Source organism: Emys orbicularis, chromosome 1 (genome assembly GCF_028017835.1).
Source record: "Emys orbicularis isolate rEmyOrb1 chromosome 1, rEmyOrb1.hap1, whole genome shotgun sequence".
Classification (NCBI taxonomy): domain Eukaryota; kingdom Metazoa; phylum Chordata; order Testudines; family Emydidae; genus Emys; species Emys orbicularis.
Window position 1 is genome coordinate 333,198,956 of NC_088683.1, and position 14,725 is coordinate 333,213,680.

Consider the following 14,725-nt stretch of genomic DNA (forward strand, 5'->3'; position numbering starts at 1 on the left):
CCAATAAGATCTCCAAGGTGTATCTGCAAGGTGTGCCTTCTGTATACTGCACCACGGTCCTCTTTCTCTGGCAGCGTGGCTTACTTGGGAACTGGGCTTCCATTGGCTGTCCTCGTCATGACTGCACGACAGCCCTCACCCCTACACAAACACATCTTGAGTGTGTACAGAAGTGAAGAGAAGAAAGTGGAATTTTCAAGGAGCATCAAGTTCAACACAGACTTTCAATTAGAACTCTACCAAGTTTTGAGGGGAGCCTGTAAAGTAAAGTGACTGCTCCCCAGTCCTCCTCTTCCCTCCAAACCCTAGCCATGCAGCACACTCAAAGAGGGCTTCTGTGAGTTCTCAGGGATGAAGGGAACTGCCACTAAGCCACCATTCTCCCCCACTTTGTTTTTTATGACATTTCACCCCTTCTTTATGCTCTTTTGTTTCCTTCTACATTACACAATGACGGGGAGCATTTGACCCTATGCAAGTGATACGTCTTTATCTGACAAATATCAAAAAGCAGAAGTGTTAAAAACAATACCAGAGAGATGCGTCTGTATAAAAATATCTAGTTCCCGTGTATGCTAGTAGATAGCAGTAGAGTGCCTCTTGCTGATGGAACAGGGTATGACATCAGATCCCCGTAGTGTGTAACGTCCACTAAATCTCTCCACAGATGCACTTTGCTAGAGACAGAAGCTAACACACTGGCATAATTTATAGTCAGTAGGTGCCACACCTTCTGTGGATTTTACTATCTGTGGTATTTATTTCTAATGTGCCATAGTACTCATGGAAGAAGCAAAGACAAGACCCCCGTGAAGAGTTTGTAGTTTAAGGGTATGTCTCCACTGGAAACTTCAAAGCACTGTCGCGGGAACTCTCCCGCAGCAGCGCTTTGAAGTGCGAGTGTGGTCACGCGCGAGCGCCGGGAGAGAGCTCTTTCAGCACTCCTGGTAATCCACCTCCACGAGGGGATTAGCTCCGAGCGCTGGGAGCTTGTCTACACTAGCAAATTTGTGTGAGAGTTGGGCTCAGCCCATCCGAAAATATAGCCCTCAAAGGGATTTTGTACCTGTTTCCCTGAAGTATTGCTGCATAGTCCCACAGGAAGTAGTTTAGAACATGGGGCAACATGTAAGCTTCATCTTTAGTGGCAGGTACCTTTGGGGTTCATTATCGACTGGTGCTTCATTATAGAATTATTGTGCTGGATTAGTCAGCATGCTCTTCCCTTTTTACGCCAGGGACAGGATGCAGCTGTCCCTTGTGTCCCTGCTGGTGCTTACTGGGCTTTCGCAGTGAGTATGTCTGAGCCTGATCACATTTCATACATTGTTTTAGCCCCATTGACTTTGGTCGGATATTAGTGTGAACTGAGGGGGGGAGTGGAATTTGCAGAGTACGCTCGTTTTGGCAGGTGAAGTATCAGGATAACAGTGTTGCTCTGTAGATACTATTACTCCTGGGGGAATTCTGTGCCACTACATAGTGCAGAATTTTGCAGAAATTAATGGGGTTTTTTTTACATAATTTTCTTTCCCCCATAGAAACGGGCTGCAGTGCTTCTGGCTACCACCCGGGGCCACTGGACCTGGCAGAGCCCAGCTCGCACATAGAAGACACTGCAGAGAAACAGGAACTGGGTTGTCATAGGGGTTTCTTTAACTCTCAACTCCAGGGGGAATTTTTGTGTGTGTCTGTATTGTTTCAGACATACTTGCTGATGGGTATTTTGAAATAAATTACCAAAATAATTTAAACCGGTGTGATTATGTAGTGTTATTTTGAGAAATAAACTTTGCAGAATTTTAAAATATTGTGTGCAGAATTTTTAATTTTTTGGTGCAGAATTCCCCCAGGAGTAAGATACAGAGAATCAAATCTTTCCTCCATTTTCCCCCCCTTGACTGATGGAGGTATTTGACCCAGCATTTTTCTCAGTAACTGTGGTCTGCCCTTACGTGACAATACTTATTAGTTCCTTTTAAGAGGTCTCTCTGTATTCATAACACCTATTCAGAACTCTCAGCCCAGATACTCTAGGACAGGAGGCAGTGACACATTGCTGAGAAATTGAGTTATTTTATTAAGGCACAAATATATCGATGCTGCTATGCAGCCTGAAGTATTTTGACCTGCAGATGTTGGAAAGTAAAGAGAAGGAACTGAGACAAGTAGTTTCTGTGTGTAGGCAGTGTGCTGTAGAGGTTACAGTCCATTTTTAGAAAGGGTACTTTAAATAGCAGCTCTAACAGCAATTCAAAGTTAAGGTACATCTCATGGTGTTTTAATCTTTAGGCACTGTCTGAAAATGTCCCCACAGCTGTCTGTGCTATTGTGTTTGCTTGACTTTCTTTAGATGATTACACAGAGCCTTGTCTAGTCAGGTATTATTGTGTGACAATGGAACTAGCATGAATTCAGGCACACTCAACAAAACCAGCTATGCTGTAATGGCTGTATTATTCTGTTACAATAGAGAACAGCAATTGCATGACAATCAGAAACTCAGGTGAAGAATTTTGAGTGAGAGATGGAATCAGAGCCTCATTTAGTTAGGACAGAAACTGACAGAAGATTGTGCATCTGATAAAATATGAGATCCCAGTGGTTTTTTGGCTCCCACAGGTATTTCATTGTTGTAATGTATGCAAAGGAGCCAGAGAAACTGATTTTCACCAAACAATTCCCTGGGTTTTTTAGCTGGTTTTTGTTACATTTATGTCATTGTTTTTAAGCACGACTTTGATATCTACGTCCAGGGCTTTTGTTTTCTTATAATGCCATATTTCAGCCTAGGCCACTACAATGACCTAAGTTCAAAGCCCACTGAAGTCAATGCAAAGACTCCTATTGAATTCAATGGGCTTTGGATCTGACTCCAGGTTTCCAGCATGCCGAAGCAGGGGTGGTCTTGTGTGAATGCACATTGGAAGGTTCAGCATCCCCAAAGACCTACAGCATAAGCTTGAAGGGCATTGTAGCCTTGCATTTTCAGAGTTTCCATTTTTAATTGGGATGGCACTTTAATGGAAAATGCAAACAAACAGTTACTGTGTGAAAGTGTATCAAGTAGACCTTGGCAAGAATATTGACATTAGTGAGAAATGTAATAAATAAGATGTAAAATGGTGGGTTTTATTGTAGCAAATTTGCACTTTTATAGCACCCCTTGTCCAAGGATCGCAAAGTATTTTACAAACTTTAATTAATGATTGACTTAATTTAAGTATTAAGTTATTCTGATATAGCATTTTACCTTTTCTGCAGTGAGACATGGGTCTATTTCTCCCCACTCTGTTTCCCCTCCCAGTCTAGGATCAGCCAGGATTTGGAGTATCACATAAAATGTACCTTTTTTCAGGAAGGGGAGTAAAAGGTTTGGTGCATTATTAGTGCAAGTTGGTGGAAGTATCAGGGCTGCATTCAGTATGCTGTCCTCCCAGAGGAGATGGCATTTCAGTGAGCCTGGTGGCATGTGAAAGCAGATAGGAAGAACTGACTTACAAAGTATCCCTGGAGCCAGTTCTTTGTGTTGGGTAGTGGTCAGACTGCACTGACTAAAGACTGGGCAGGCAGTCTGTTCTGGGGAGCCTCCATTGTCCTGCTCTCTCAATAAAGAGTAACTGAAGGGGTGAAAGATCTTGTGGTGGGGTGGCTGGGGGATGAAGGGAGAGCTCCAAAAGAACAGGTGAGCAAGGAGCACAAAACAAGTGAACATACTGATGTATATGAGTTGATTCTGATATTATGCCAGTGAGAGATGAACCTCCCATTTTAGACACAGCATATTATTTCCAAAGGCATCTTGGTTCTGTGCGGTAGAAAACAAAACACTACGTGAAGGAAATGCTAAAGGTCTGACTCAGACCAGCTAAAGCAAGGGAATTTTTCTCTCTCGCTGTGGCTGTAGTCGTCTTTCTTGCTCTGTGTGTGTGTGCGTGCGTGTGCGCACGCTTGCTAGAATGTAATTTGGTTCCTCGAGACTCTCATGCTATTAGTTATAGCTGAAACGTTTCTCTGGGGAGCCATATAATTTCATTTGGTGGTTGGATTTCAGAATTAGATGTCGTTCTCTCTATCGGCATCAGATGAGTTGAATCAATCAGGTTCCAAGAGACTTAAATGAACTAATTCCACCAGGTGGAGTTAGTTATAATGAGGTAAAGTACAAAGAATATACATAATGATGGAATACTGTGACATACTGGGGCACAATCCAGACTAATGAGCAGCTGTGTCACCCCGGCTCTGTAACCTGGGGTGCCCTTTACAATGCCTTGCTGCTACAGCCTCCTACCTGGACTGCTCACAAACAGCCTCTGGCATGTGTGTCACTGCCAGCTATGTCTGTGGGTGCTGCAGCCAGCCAGCCTCACTGTGGCTCTTACTAGCCTGGGCTATGTGGCAGGGTGACCCCAACACCCCCCCCCCCCCAGACCCAGATCTTCCCCCAGAAATGTCTGTCCTGTACTGTCCAGCCCTCTCCTAGCCAGTACAAATATATTAAATCTGGTATTCCTTTAAAGGAATAATATGCCATTTTATTATTTTAAATAGCTATCCAGACACTTCAATTTAAACACATTGGCTTAGAGAAAGCAATAAAACAAGTTTGTTAACTACAAAGAGAGAGAGATTTTAAATGAGTACAAGTAATGAGGCATAAAAGTCAGAATGGTTACAAGAAAAATAAAGATAACACGTTTACTAGTATGTACTTAAGAAACTAACTTAGTTGCAAAGCAGACTTTCTCACCACATGCTCCAGCAGATTACTGCCCAAACTCTCAGGTCTAGACCCCTCCAGAGTCCAATGGCTGTTTCCTTTTGTCTTCTCAGGTGTGAAGAATGAGGTGGCAGGGAGAAAGAGAGAGGGGTATTTTGGGGTGTCTGCCCCTTCTTTTTATAGTCCTGTCCCCCCTCTCAGAAGCATTTCCAGCTGGGAGCAAGGCTACAGGCAGTCTGGTGGAGAAAGGAAACTCCATGCTGTTTCTTTGCTAAGATGTAGATTTTTGTCCCTGCTGGCCCCCTTCCTTGCCAAAGAATGGCCACTTAGCAGGGAATGGTCCATTAGCCTTGTTGACACCTGGCTGAGGCGTCAGCTTGCCCTTTGTCTCTGAGGAATTGGTTTAGCCACTTCCCAGACTTATCTGGGAAACATACTTCAGTCATGATTTCAGCTTATGTTCATAACTTTATATACTACACTGCTATGTGCATGTTGCCATATTATTGATCAGCAAATTATGAGTTTTTAAAGGATACCTCACAAGGCATACCTTGTACAGACATTATTACAACAACATGTAGGGTGTGAACACAGGGGTGTATTCTGTCACAGCAACATAATAGTGTTTTTATCTATCTCTACCTAATCTTAGCTGAGGACTTAGCCTCTCCCAGGTTGTGATGCCATTAATAATATCTTTATTTAGCATCTTTTGTCCCCAGGTTCCATTCCATATGACTTTACTAACTATATGTTATTAGAATCCTTTTACTCACCACTGAAATGCAGCCACCTCTGGATGAAACTATGACTGTTGGGCTGCTAGAAGCCCAGTAGTGACAGTAGGTCTGCTTCATGCTCCTCCCCATCCCACCCCCAAAGAATCTGCCTGTGGGGCTGCTGGAAGTGCTTACAAATCACCACTCTGCCCATTTTTCTCAATCCCCACCTTCCTTCCCTATAACTTCCCTTTTATTCTTCCATTTCTCTCTTCAGTCTAATGGGTTACATGGACTGCTCCTTAGCAGCGCTGCTCTTCCACAGCCCACATGTGGCAATTTAAGTGACTAAGAACTTGTTTACAATGGGGTTTCACCTGCTCAGCTGCAAACCCCAGTTCAGATATGCTTTTTGCCAGTGCAGCTTACTCTGGTGTAAAACAGAGTTGGATACGCTAGTGTAAACCATGTCTACATTAAGTGGCTTGCCCTGGTGGATCTACATCAGTGACTGAAATCGCAGTGTAGCTGAGGCCTTAGAAAATCAAGAAGACCCTGAAACTGCAACTAACAAGTGTCTAAAGATTGCAACCCCGGAAGGATGTACAGAAATGCAATGCTTACATTAAGTGCTTTTTTTGCAAGCAACCAGAGAGAAGCAGCAGCATCCATTGTGGAACTCCCTGTGGGCCAGTGTTCTATTCACAAAGAATAATGGAGAAAGATAAGAATGTGTGTGCCACAAAGACAGCCATTAGGGGATTGCTGTCTAAAATAAAACCAGTTAAACCTGAGATGCAAGCCTCCTTCAAGGAAATAATAAAAGGTGTAAAACTCCTGGCTGCTAGAATGATTAGACTTGAGGCCATGCTCAACTGAACATTCAGCTACAGTACCTGATGCAGATAAGAGACTTCAGGTGGTTCAAAGCAGGGAGCTTGATTTGCTGAAATAAGAGAAAATTGAAAGGATTCCCAAAACGGATAAGAAAAGGGGGAACCCTTAAAAATATACAACTTACCTAGGGATGTGATGGATTCTCCATCACTTGAAACATCTAAATCAAGATTTAATGAATTTCCAAAAGAGATGCCTTTGCTCAACCAGAAGTGCTGGGTTTGATGCAGGAATCACTGGGTGAAATTCTATGATCTGTGTTTTGCAGATCATTCTAGGTGATCATATTGCCCCCCCGCTCCCCCGCCCTTAAGATGTATAACTATATATGGAAATGCTGCAGAGAACTCCTGGGGAAAGAGGAAGAAGCTCCTATGCATTTAGACTGAGCATGTCATGTCCTGTTTACACAGTCAGCTGCACTGTCTTTTCATAGGGATATGGTTATCTTGCTGCATGAGAACCAGGGTCACGTAAGGTACGTCTATCAGCCAGCAGCAAAGAGCCTCTGAGCCCAGGCTCATGGGAAGCGACAGACTCAGGCTCATGGGGTTCATGCTATCGTGATAAAAATAGCTGTGTAGATAGCGCTCTTAAGTTATGGCTCAGGCTCTAAAGTCCATCCCCTGCCCCAGGTTTCAGAGCCTGAGCTCCAGCTCAAGCTGCAGCATCTTCACAGTTATTTTCAGTGCAATAGCGTGAGACCCAAGAGTCTGAGTCTCTCGACCAGGGCTTGGAGGCTCAGAGAGCAATGTAAGGGAGAGGGTCTGCTAGATGATAATATGGGGGCACTTCTCTGTCCCCAAAATGCTTTGTGAACATGAAACTTCACCATATCACTCTGATGGTGAAGTGATATTTTTCCCTAGCTCACCCCAGCAAGTCAGTGACGGAGCCCAGAGTTCTGATTCCCTGTCTCTGGCTGTAAATGCCAGACAACATCTCACAGGACAAAACCGCCTCCCCACTGTGAAAAAAAAATACTCATAAAAAATAATGGGCCACTCCATTGAACTCACCCAGTTTACACTAGCTGAGGATCTGGCTCATTGTTTTTAAAAGACCTGAGCCAATGTGTATTCATTTTGAAGTGATACAAGGTATAGTTCTCACACTGTAAACTATAAAATGATGGAATATGGGAATTATAATTCTTTGATAACTATATATAAAAAAGTCATATTGTGCTTATCCTAGTAAGGATCTTAAACTCGCTTAATTCCTGTAAGAGACAGATTTATGGTGATTCTCTGTGTTCAGTCCTTATGCATATACACAGAGGTTCTATCATAATTACATTAAATACAATGTTATATTAAGCCTAGTGAACCTTTTGTAGATCCGCTATGCATTGTAACCAACATGTTTCAAGGTCTCCTTGTTCATCACAAGATACAATCTTTTTGTTTTGGGCAGTGGATTCATTTTAATAAGTATGACATTATAAGTAAGCCTGACTTCACAATTATTTCATATAATTTAGATGCAAATTAGGACCTCACATTCTGGCTGTCATGTGATTTGTTCTTCTCAGTTAGTTTCAGTTTACTGGATTTGGTTAGTGTACATTGTGGTCTCTTTCAAGGCCATTTTTGTGGTTTTTATTTAATTCACACTACCAAGCCCATTTCTACTGTACAAGTATAGGGCCAAATTGTCCCGGACAGTCGGCACCTGTGATCCAAGCCCAGTGCAGGGTGGCACTCAGAGGAAAGCTGGAACCACCCAGTGTAGGTAACTGGGCATGGTCAGGTTCTGCCAGCCCCTGTAGGAGGAACTGCAGGGGATTCTGTGACAGACTGGTAACGAGCTGTCGAGCCTATCACATGAAGGTCATCAGTTTGAATTCAGCTCAGGGCGAGAGTGATCAGAAGATACTACCATTGGTTTCCAATGTGAAACGAGTTGGGATCTCTGCCTAGTTCTTCATGGACAAGTGTCCTCCTCCTATCAAGCACCAGCCAAATTAGGCACCATTTGGCTCAGGTTTTGGTAAGCTCCATGGAGAGGCCAAAGATTAAATAGAAATTGAACAACATTAAATTGATCCCTTCAGGGCTGTACTGAGGCACTTGGGCAGGGCAGTGTGTGCAAATTTGCAGTGCCACTGTCCATGCTGTACCTGGCTTTCATTGTGTAAAAGGATTCCATTTTCCTGAGCTGTCAATTCAGCAGTTTTCGCAACAGCTACATTTACTTTGGGCCAAATCTTGCAGTTTCTTCACTTGGGCAAAACTCTGACTGAGGTCAATACGAATTTTGCCTGAGTCAGATCACAAAATTTGGCTGGAAATTTGCAAACAAGCCTTAATTGTATGCTCAAAAGCTAAGCTAGATTGAACCTAGAAAATGTGATGGTATTATGGATAACTCAGCTCTTTCTTACACTCTCTCTCCATATAGTAATTTTTACAAATTAATGCAGCAGAGATTTTTTTAATTTAAACTATGCTGTCACCTTTAGTAAATTGATTAGTCAGAACACGTTGTTTGCTATTCTTCTCCCATTCAGGCTGACTTGGAATTCTTTTTGTTTCAAATAAAACAAACACTGCCAGCAAATATTATTTAGGAATCTTGTTTTCCATTATCTGCCTATTGATGATTGTTTAAAACAAAAATAAATTTAATATTTCCAGCCAACATGCATTTGAAATATATTTTGGTAGCTTGATTATTAAATTCAATACAAGTGGCAGACCTGGAAATCAAAGAGATGCGTGCATCACTGCAGGGTTGTTTTACAGAAGTCGCTTGCTCATCGCTGATTTATTCTTTTGATGTAAGGCATGTAAAAGGATGTTTGTAGATGCTGTTTCTCTTCACTCTTGACTTGAATGCAGAGGAAAGTACAAACTAAGGAAATATCATATTATGAAATCTGCCCTAAGACTGACCCTGTGGCCCATCTCCCTTGGTATATACTGTGGCTCTGTTAAAGTTACACAAGAGCTGAACATTCAATTCTAACAGTTGTATTTGTGATGATATTTTGGGGCTGGGAAGTCTATACCGACACATTTCACATTCCCATACTCAAACAGAAACTAGGAAGTGTTGATGTGTATTGAATCTTTATAGCAATTACTACAGCGACACGAGTAGCAGCACCACCAGAGTTAGAGCTCAATTGCTTTATTCCATTGGAAAATCCAACTCTGGGGAGTTCAGTATTTTAGCGGTTTAAAATTTTATCAGACAAAAATTTGGCATCTGGGGGCCAAATCCTGGCTCCAATGAAGTCAATGAATGAGAGTTTTACCATTGTTACAGGAGTTTAGCTGTTGGATATTACCCAAGTTTTTAAATACCTAAGGGGTTACCAGTCAGACACATTGCACTGCTCACACGGTGCAGAGTGGTTGGATAATAAGTAGCCAATGAACAGTTCCTGACACCTAATACACCACTTTCATGGTATTTATCCATACAGGATAGCATGTAAGATCTCTACTGAAAGCTTGTAATTTATTAATACTCATAATCATTACAAGATGCATGTACAGGTAATATTTAAGGAATAATGTAACTATATTGAAATGATGCCTTATAGATTTGGAGTAAAAGTTAGTCACCAGGGAATCAGATGACTCGGTGATGACCCATTTAAGCCGGAGGGAGTTGTCACCTCTCCCTGGTTAGTCCGTGATTGTCTAGCTTTGCCCCATTTCCGAACAGTCGATGGAAAACCACGAAAGACAACTGCAAACAATTGAAACCACTTGGAGGTAAAAAGGGAACATTATACCAGACCAGAAATCACCCTGGCTGTGAGTAAAGACAACAGACTGATTCAGTACATCACAGGGTGGAGAAAGACACTTTGCGTCCGTTCACTGAGGAGATATCTTGGGGGGGGGGGGTGTCATGGTTCCTGGGAAGCCAGCCAGCTCTGCAACAGACTGAACTTTTCGGGTGGGGGAAACCTATTTATTAAATAGGAAGGTCATTAATAAGCACAGGCCCTAATTCGCGTTGTATGATTTTGTTTTCTGTTGTCACCATTTGTTTCCATCTCTCTTGTCTAGTGGAATCCCTATTCTTTCTTAATTAAAGTTTCTTTTGTTTTATTATAAGTTTAGTTTTATTATAAGTGCTCACAAGTACTGTGCATTATACAGGAGTGGTGATATAAGGGTGGTAAACTGGGGTGCCCTGTTCCTTTTAGAACAGGGGATGTGGGATTTCTGTGAGTAGCCAGTGTCGGGATGGATATCACAGGGGAATATTTCAAGGGGCCCATCGATTGTTAATCTGCAAGATAAAGACAGGATTGGCATAGCCCAGAGGAGAGTGTTTGAGTGTGTGGCAGGCTAGTGGTGTTAAGGAGCAAATCCCCAGCTAGCACAGGCAAGGCTCCCTCATGCTGGAGGCAGGAAGTAACAAGGTGGTTCATAGCCTGGGTACCTTGAGAACTATCCCAAGCAGTCCCAAGGCTATTCTAACTCACGCTTTTCAGAACCAAGGATCCATAATCAACAGCCTTAGAGTCCAGTACCCCACAAGCTAATTTTAAATGAGCAGCAACAAAAAAATAATTTGGACTATTTTTTTTCTCCCTTTAACTAAAACTTATTTTTTTACTAAAATGTATCCAGTGTAGTGTCTGAACAGAAGAGACTGATGGAGCCATTCCTGTAACTATCTTCCTGTGAAAACCAGCAGTTTAACAATACCCTTTCTGTTACAGATTGGCTGTGATCATAGCCAAAACTTGGTGGACATCTGTGGAGAAAAGAAATTCCAGGCGTTTGTCTGTGACGCGTTGTCTGTGCCAGTTCGAAATAGTTCTTGTGATGCCTGCATCTCCATTGCTGTAATCCACCATTTTTCAACAGCAGTAAGTCCACTCTCACATCTGTAGATCTCACAAGAGGTCACCAGCTTGTCCCATTGGAAAGTGAACGGCAAAAGAGGATCTCAAAAGAGGAGAGAAAGTGGGAGCGTAAGGAAATGGGAGGGAAAGAAAAGAGGAGAAGATATGGACAGGGGGGATGAAGGCCTGAGGGGATGGATATAGCCACGTCATCCCTTCTGATTCCTTTCTCTTCTTGTCTCCTGCAACTCCTTCCTCCTCAAAAACTTTCAACACTTTCCCTGCTCCCTGGCATTAAAAGGATCATAAGGTGAAGAGATGTCACACGTGGGGTGGTTGATAAGATCAGCCTGTGCTGCATCTTGATGTTGTTATTATTATGTAGATTTAATATTTGTTTAGATTACTTAGACTGTAAGCTCTTTGGGGCAGGTGTCATCTCTTTGCTATGTGTCTATACAGTGCCTAGCACAATGGGGCTGATGCCTCTAGACACTACTATGATACAAATATAAATAATAGTAATAATTTGTATTGCAGTAGCTCCTAGAATAATCCTTCAGAAATTAGGGCCCCAAAGTGCTAGGTTCTGGACGCACTGCACACATCAGTTATATAATCATAGAATATCAGGGTTGGAAGGGACCTCAGGAGGTCATCTAGTCCAACCCCCTGCTCAAAGCAGGACCAATCCCCAACTAAATCATCCCAGACAAGGCTTTGTCAAGCCTGACCTTAAAAACCTCTAAGGAAGGAGATTCCACCACCTGCCTAGGTAACCCATTCCAGTGCTTCACCACCCTCCTAGTGAAAAAGTTTTTCCTAATATCCAACCTAAACCTCCCCCACTGCAACTTGAGACCATTACTCCTTGTTCTGTCATCTGCTACCACTGAGAACAGTCTAAATCCATCCTCTTTGGAACCCCCTTTCAGGTAGTTGAAAGCAGCTATCAAATCCCCCCTCATTCTTCTCTTCTGCAGACTAAACAATCCCAATCCCCTCAGCCTCTCCTAATAAGCCATGTGCTCCAGACCCCTAATCATTTTTGTTGCCCTCCGCTGGACTCTTTCCAATTTTTCCATATCCTTCTTGTAGTGTGGGGCCCAAAACTGGACACAGTTCTCCAGATGAGGCCTCACCAATGTCGAATAGAGGGGAATGATCACGTCCCTCGATCTGCTGGCAATGCCCCTACTTAGACAGCCCAAAATACCGTTAGCCGCCTTGGCAAAAAGAGCACACTATTGACTCACATCCAGCTTCTCGTCCACTGTAACCCCTAGGTCCTTTTCTGCAGAACTGCTGCCTAGCCATTCGGTCCCTAGTCTGTAACAGTGCATGGGATTCTTCCGTCCTAAGTGCAGGACTCTGCACCTGTCCTTGTTGAACCTCATCAGATTTCTTTTGGTCCAATCCTCTAATTTGTCTAGGTCCCTCTGTATCCTATCCCTACCCTCCAGCGAATCTATCACTCCTCACAGTTTAGTGTCATCTCCAAACTTGCTGAGGGTGCAGTCCACGCCATCCTCCAGATCATTAATGAAGATATTGAACAAAACCGGCCCCAGGACCGACCCTTGGGGCACTCCACTTCATACCAGCTGCCAACTAGACATGGAGCCATTGATCACTACCCAACGATCTAGCCAGCTTTCTATCTACCTTATAGTCAAGTAGAGTCCCTGCCTCTAAGAGTTTACAATCTAAGCAGATGATGAGAAACACGTGAAGAAGACAGACAAAATGGAAGAAGGACATGATAGACAGAGAAATGACTGAGTTTAGTATGATGATCAGCAGGCAGAGCACACCAGCTAACCTGGTTCACTTCTGCTCCTCCCCACAAATTGTCTTCATGTGCTTCCCCCTCCTTATCAGCTGCTTTTGCATCTCCAGTCACTTCCCATTGCTTGCTGGGTGCTGTCCTAGGTGATAAGATTGCAATATATCTGTATTACAACTCAAAGACTTCCTTAGACATCAGAATCTGCAGTGGTATCACTGTCCCTGTCATTTTCCCACTCTGTGCAGACCCCCATGGTATTGTTCCACTTTCTCTTAAGAATTTGGTTTGATTGTGTAGACATCTATGTTTCATTTGGTCTAGTTACAATTAATGACATTTGAGAGGAAGACTCGGCATTAGGATGCAGGAGACATTGATTAAATTCCTGGCTCAGTCTGAGACTTTGTGCCTCAATTCTCCATCTATAAAGTGGGGATCACAACACTTTGTCTGTCTTGTCTATTTAGATGGTAAGATTTTTGTGGCAGGGACTGTGTGTTTGTACAGCACCTAGCACAGTGGGGCCTGTATCTCAGTTGGCACCTCTCAGTGCTACTTGTAATAAAAATAAATAAAATCACTACAGCTGATGTTACCACATACTGTAGACAAAAAGTAGTTCCCATGCAGCTTTGGCCTAGCCCGTGTGCATAGTGGTTGACTACATTATGAATGAATTACTCATCATCACCCACTAGTAGGGAGTATGCTCACTTTTGTCAGGCTAAGATCACATAACCAAAAAGTAGGATGGAAAAAAAATATCTCCAGTCTGTTTCGTACCTGGGGGTAGAGCAGGGAGGAATCATTTCTGTTCATTGCAGCAGTGGTGTTGCTGTCAGTTCCATTTCATTGTGTTCCTGCTTATGTACTAACTTCATATGTACTCATTGAGTCTTTTCATTACTAGGAGAGAAGACTGGCTGCTGTCCGTGAATTAGCCCGGCTCCTAAGGCCTGGCGGAAAGGCACTCATTTACGTCTGGGCAATGGAACAAGAATACAACAAACAGAAGTCAAAGTACCTTAAGGAAAAGAGAGCTAGTAAAGGGAAAGAGGAGGAAATCAATACAGATGTGGCCTGGGGATTGTTCTGTGATCAAATGCATGACAACGGTAGCCAAGACTCAGCATGTTCTGACCGAGTCCTTAATGACTCTAAGGACAAAGGCGGCAATGCAAAGCAGGTAATTAACTCCAAGCTGCCTGTTCATACTAACAGAACATCCTTTCATTCTCAAGATCTGCTGGTTCCCTGGCACCTGAAAGGGGGCACTAACAAGAAAGGGGAATGTGTCAAAGCCCTTCAGCTTCCAGCTGGTTCTAAGGAATTGCAAGAATTCAGTCCTGTTTTCCACCGCTATTATCATGTGTTCTGTGAAGGAGAACTGGAAGCAGCCTGCAAAACCCTGGATTGCATAAGAATTCAAAAGAGTTACTATGATCAGGGAAACTGGTGTGTGGTTCTTGAAAAACAGTAACCCGCTGCACTTCCTCCTGTGAATCTGAAAGAGATGCTATTTTCAGCCTAAAACTTTGCCTGTGATAGTACTGTGCAGAGGCATTTTAAAACCCATCCTGCAGTTGTTACTGCCTTTAAAATTGTACAATAAACACAGTTATTTTAAGACATTAGCCAAGGTTAGATGCTGGTAGTTGTCTCCTTGTGTTACTAAAATTATGATAAAATTTGATATTAACAGAGAAATTTATTTTATTTTTCACAGTAGTAAAGAGAAAGAGAGAAGGGGTGAAATTCCGACCATGTGAAAGTCAATG

The 14,725-nt window shown here is 42.8% G+C and overlaps 1 protein-coding gene across 1 annotated transcript in view; it reads left to right on the forward strand.

The window, feature by feature from the left end:
* Positions 1-14,427, forward strand: part of ALKBH8 (alkB homolog 8, tRNA methyltransferase) — an 81,407-nt gene extending 66,980 nt beyond the window's left edge. The window contains exons 10-11 of the mRNA XM_065421847.1: positions 11,033-11,182; positions 13,858-14,427. Of these exons, the coding sequence (XP_065277919.1) occupies positions 11,033-11,182; positions 13,858-14,427 (720 nt within the window). The remainder of the gene's footprint in view (positions 1-11,032; positions 11,183-13,857) is intronic.
* The last annotated feature ends 298 nt before the right edge of the window (positions 14,428-14,725 follow it).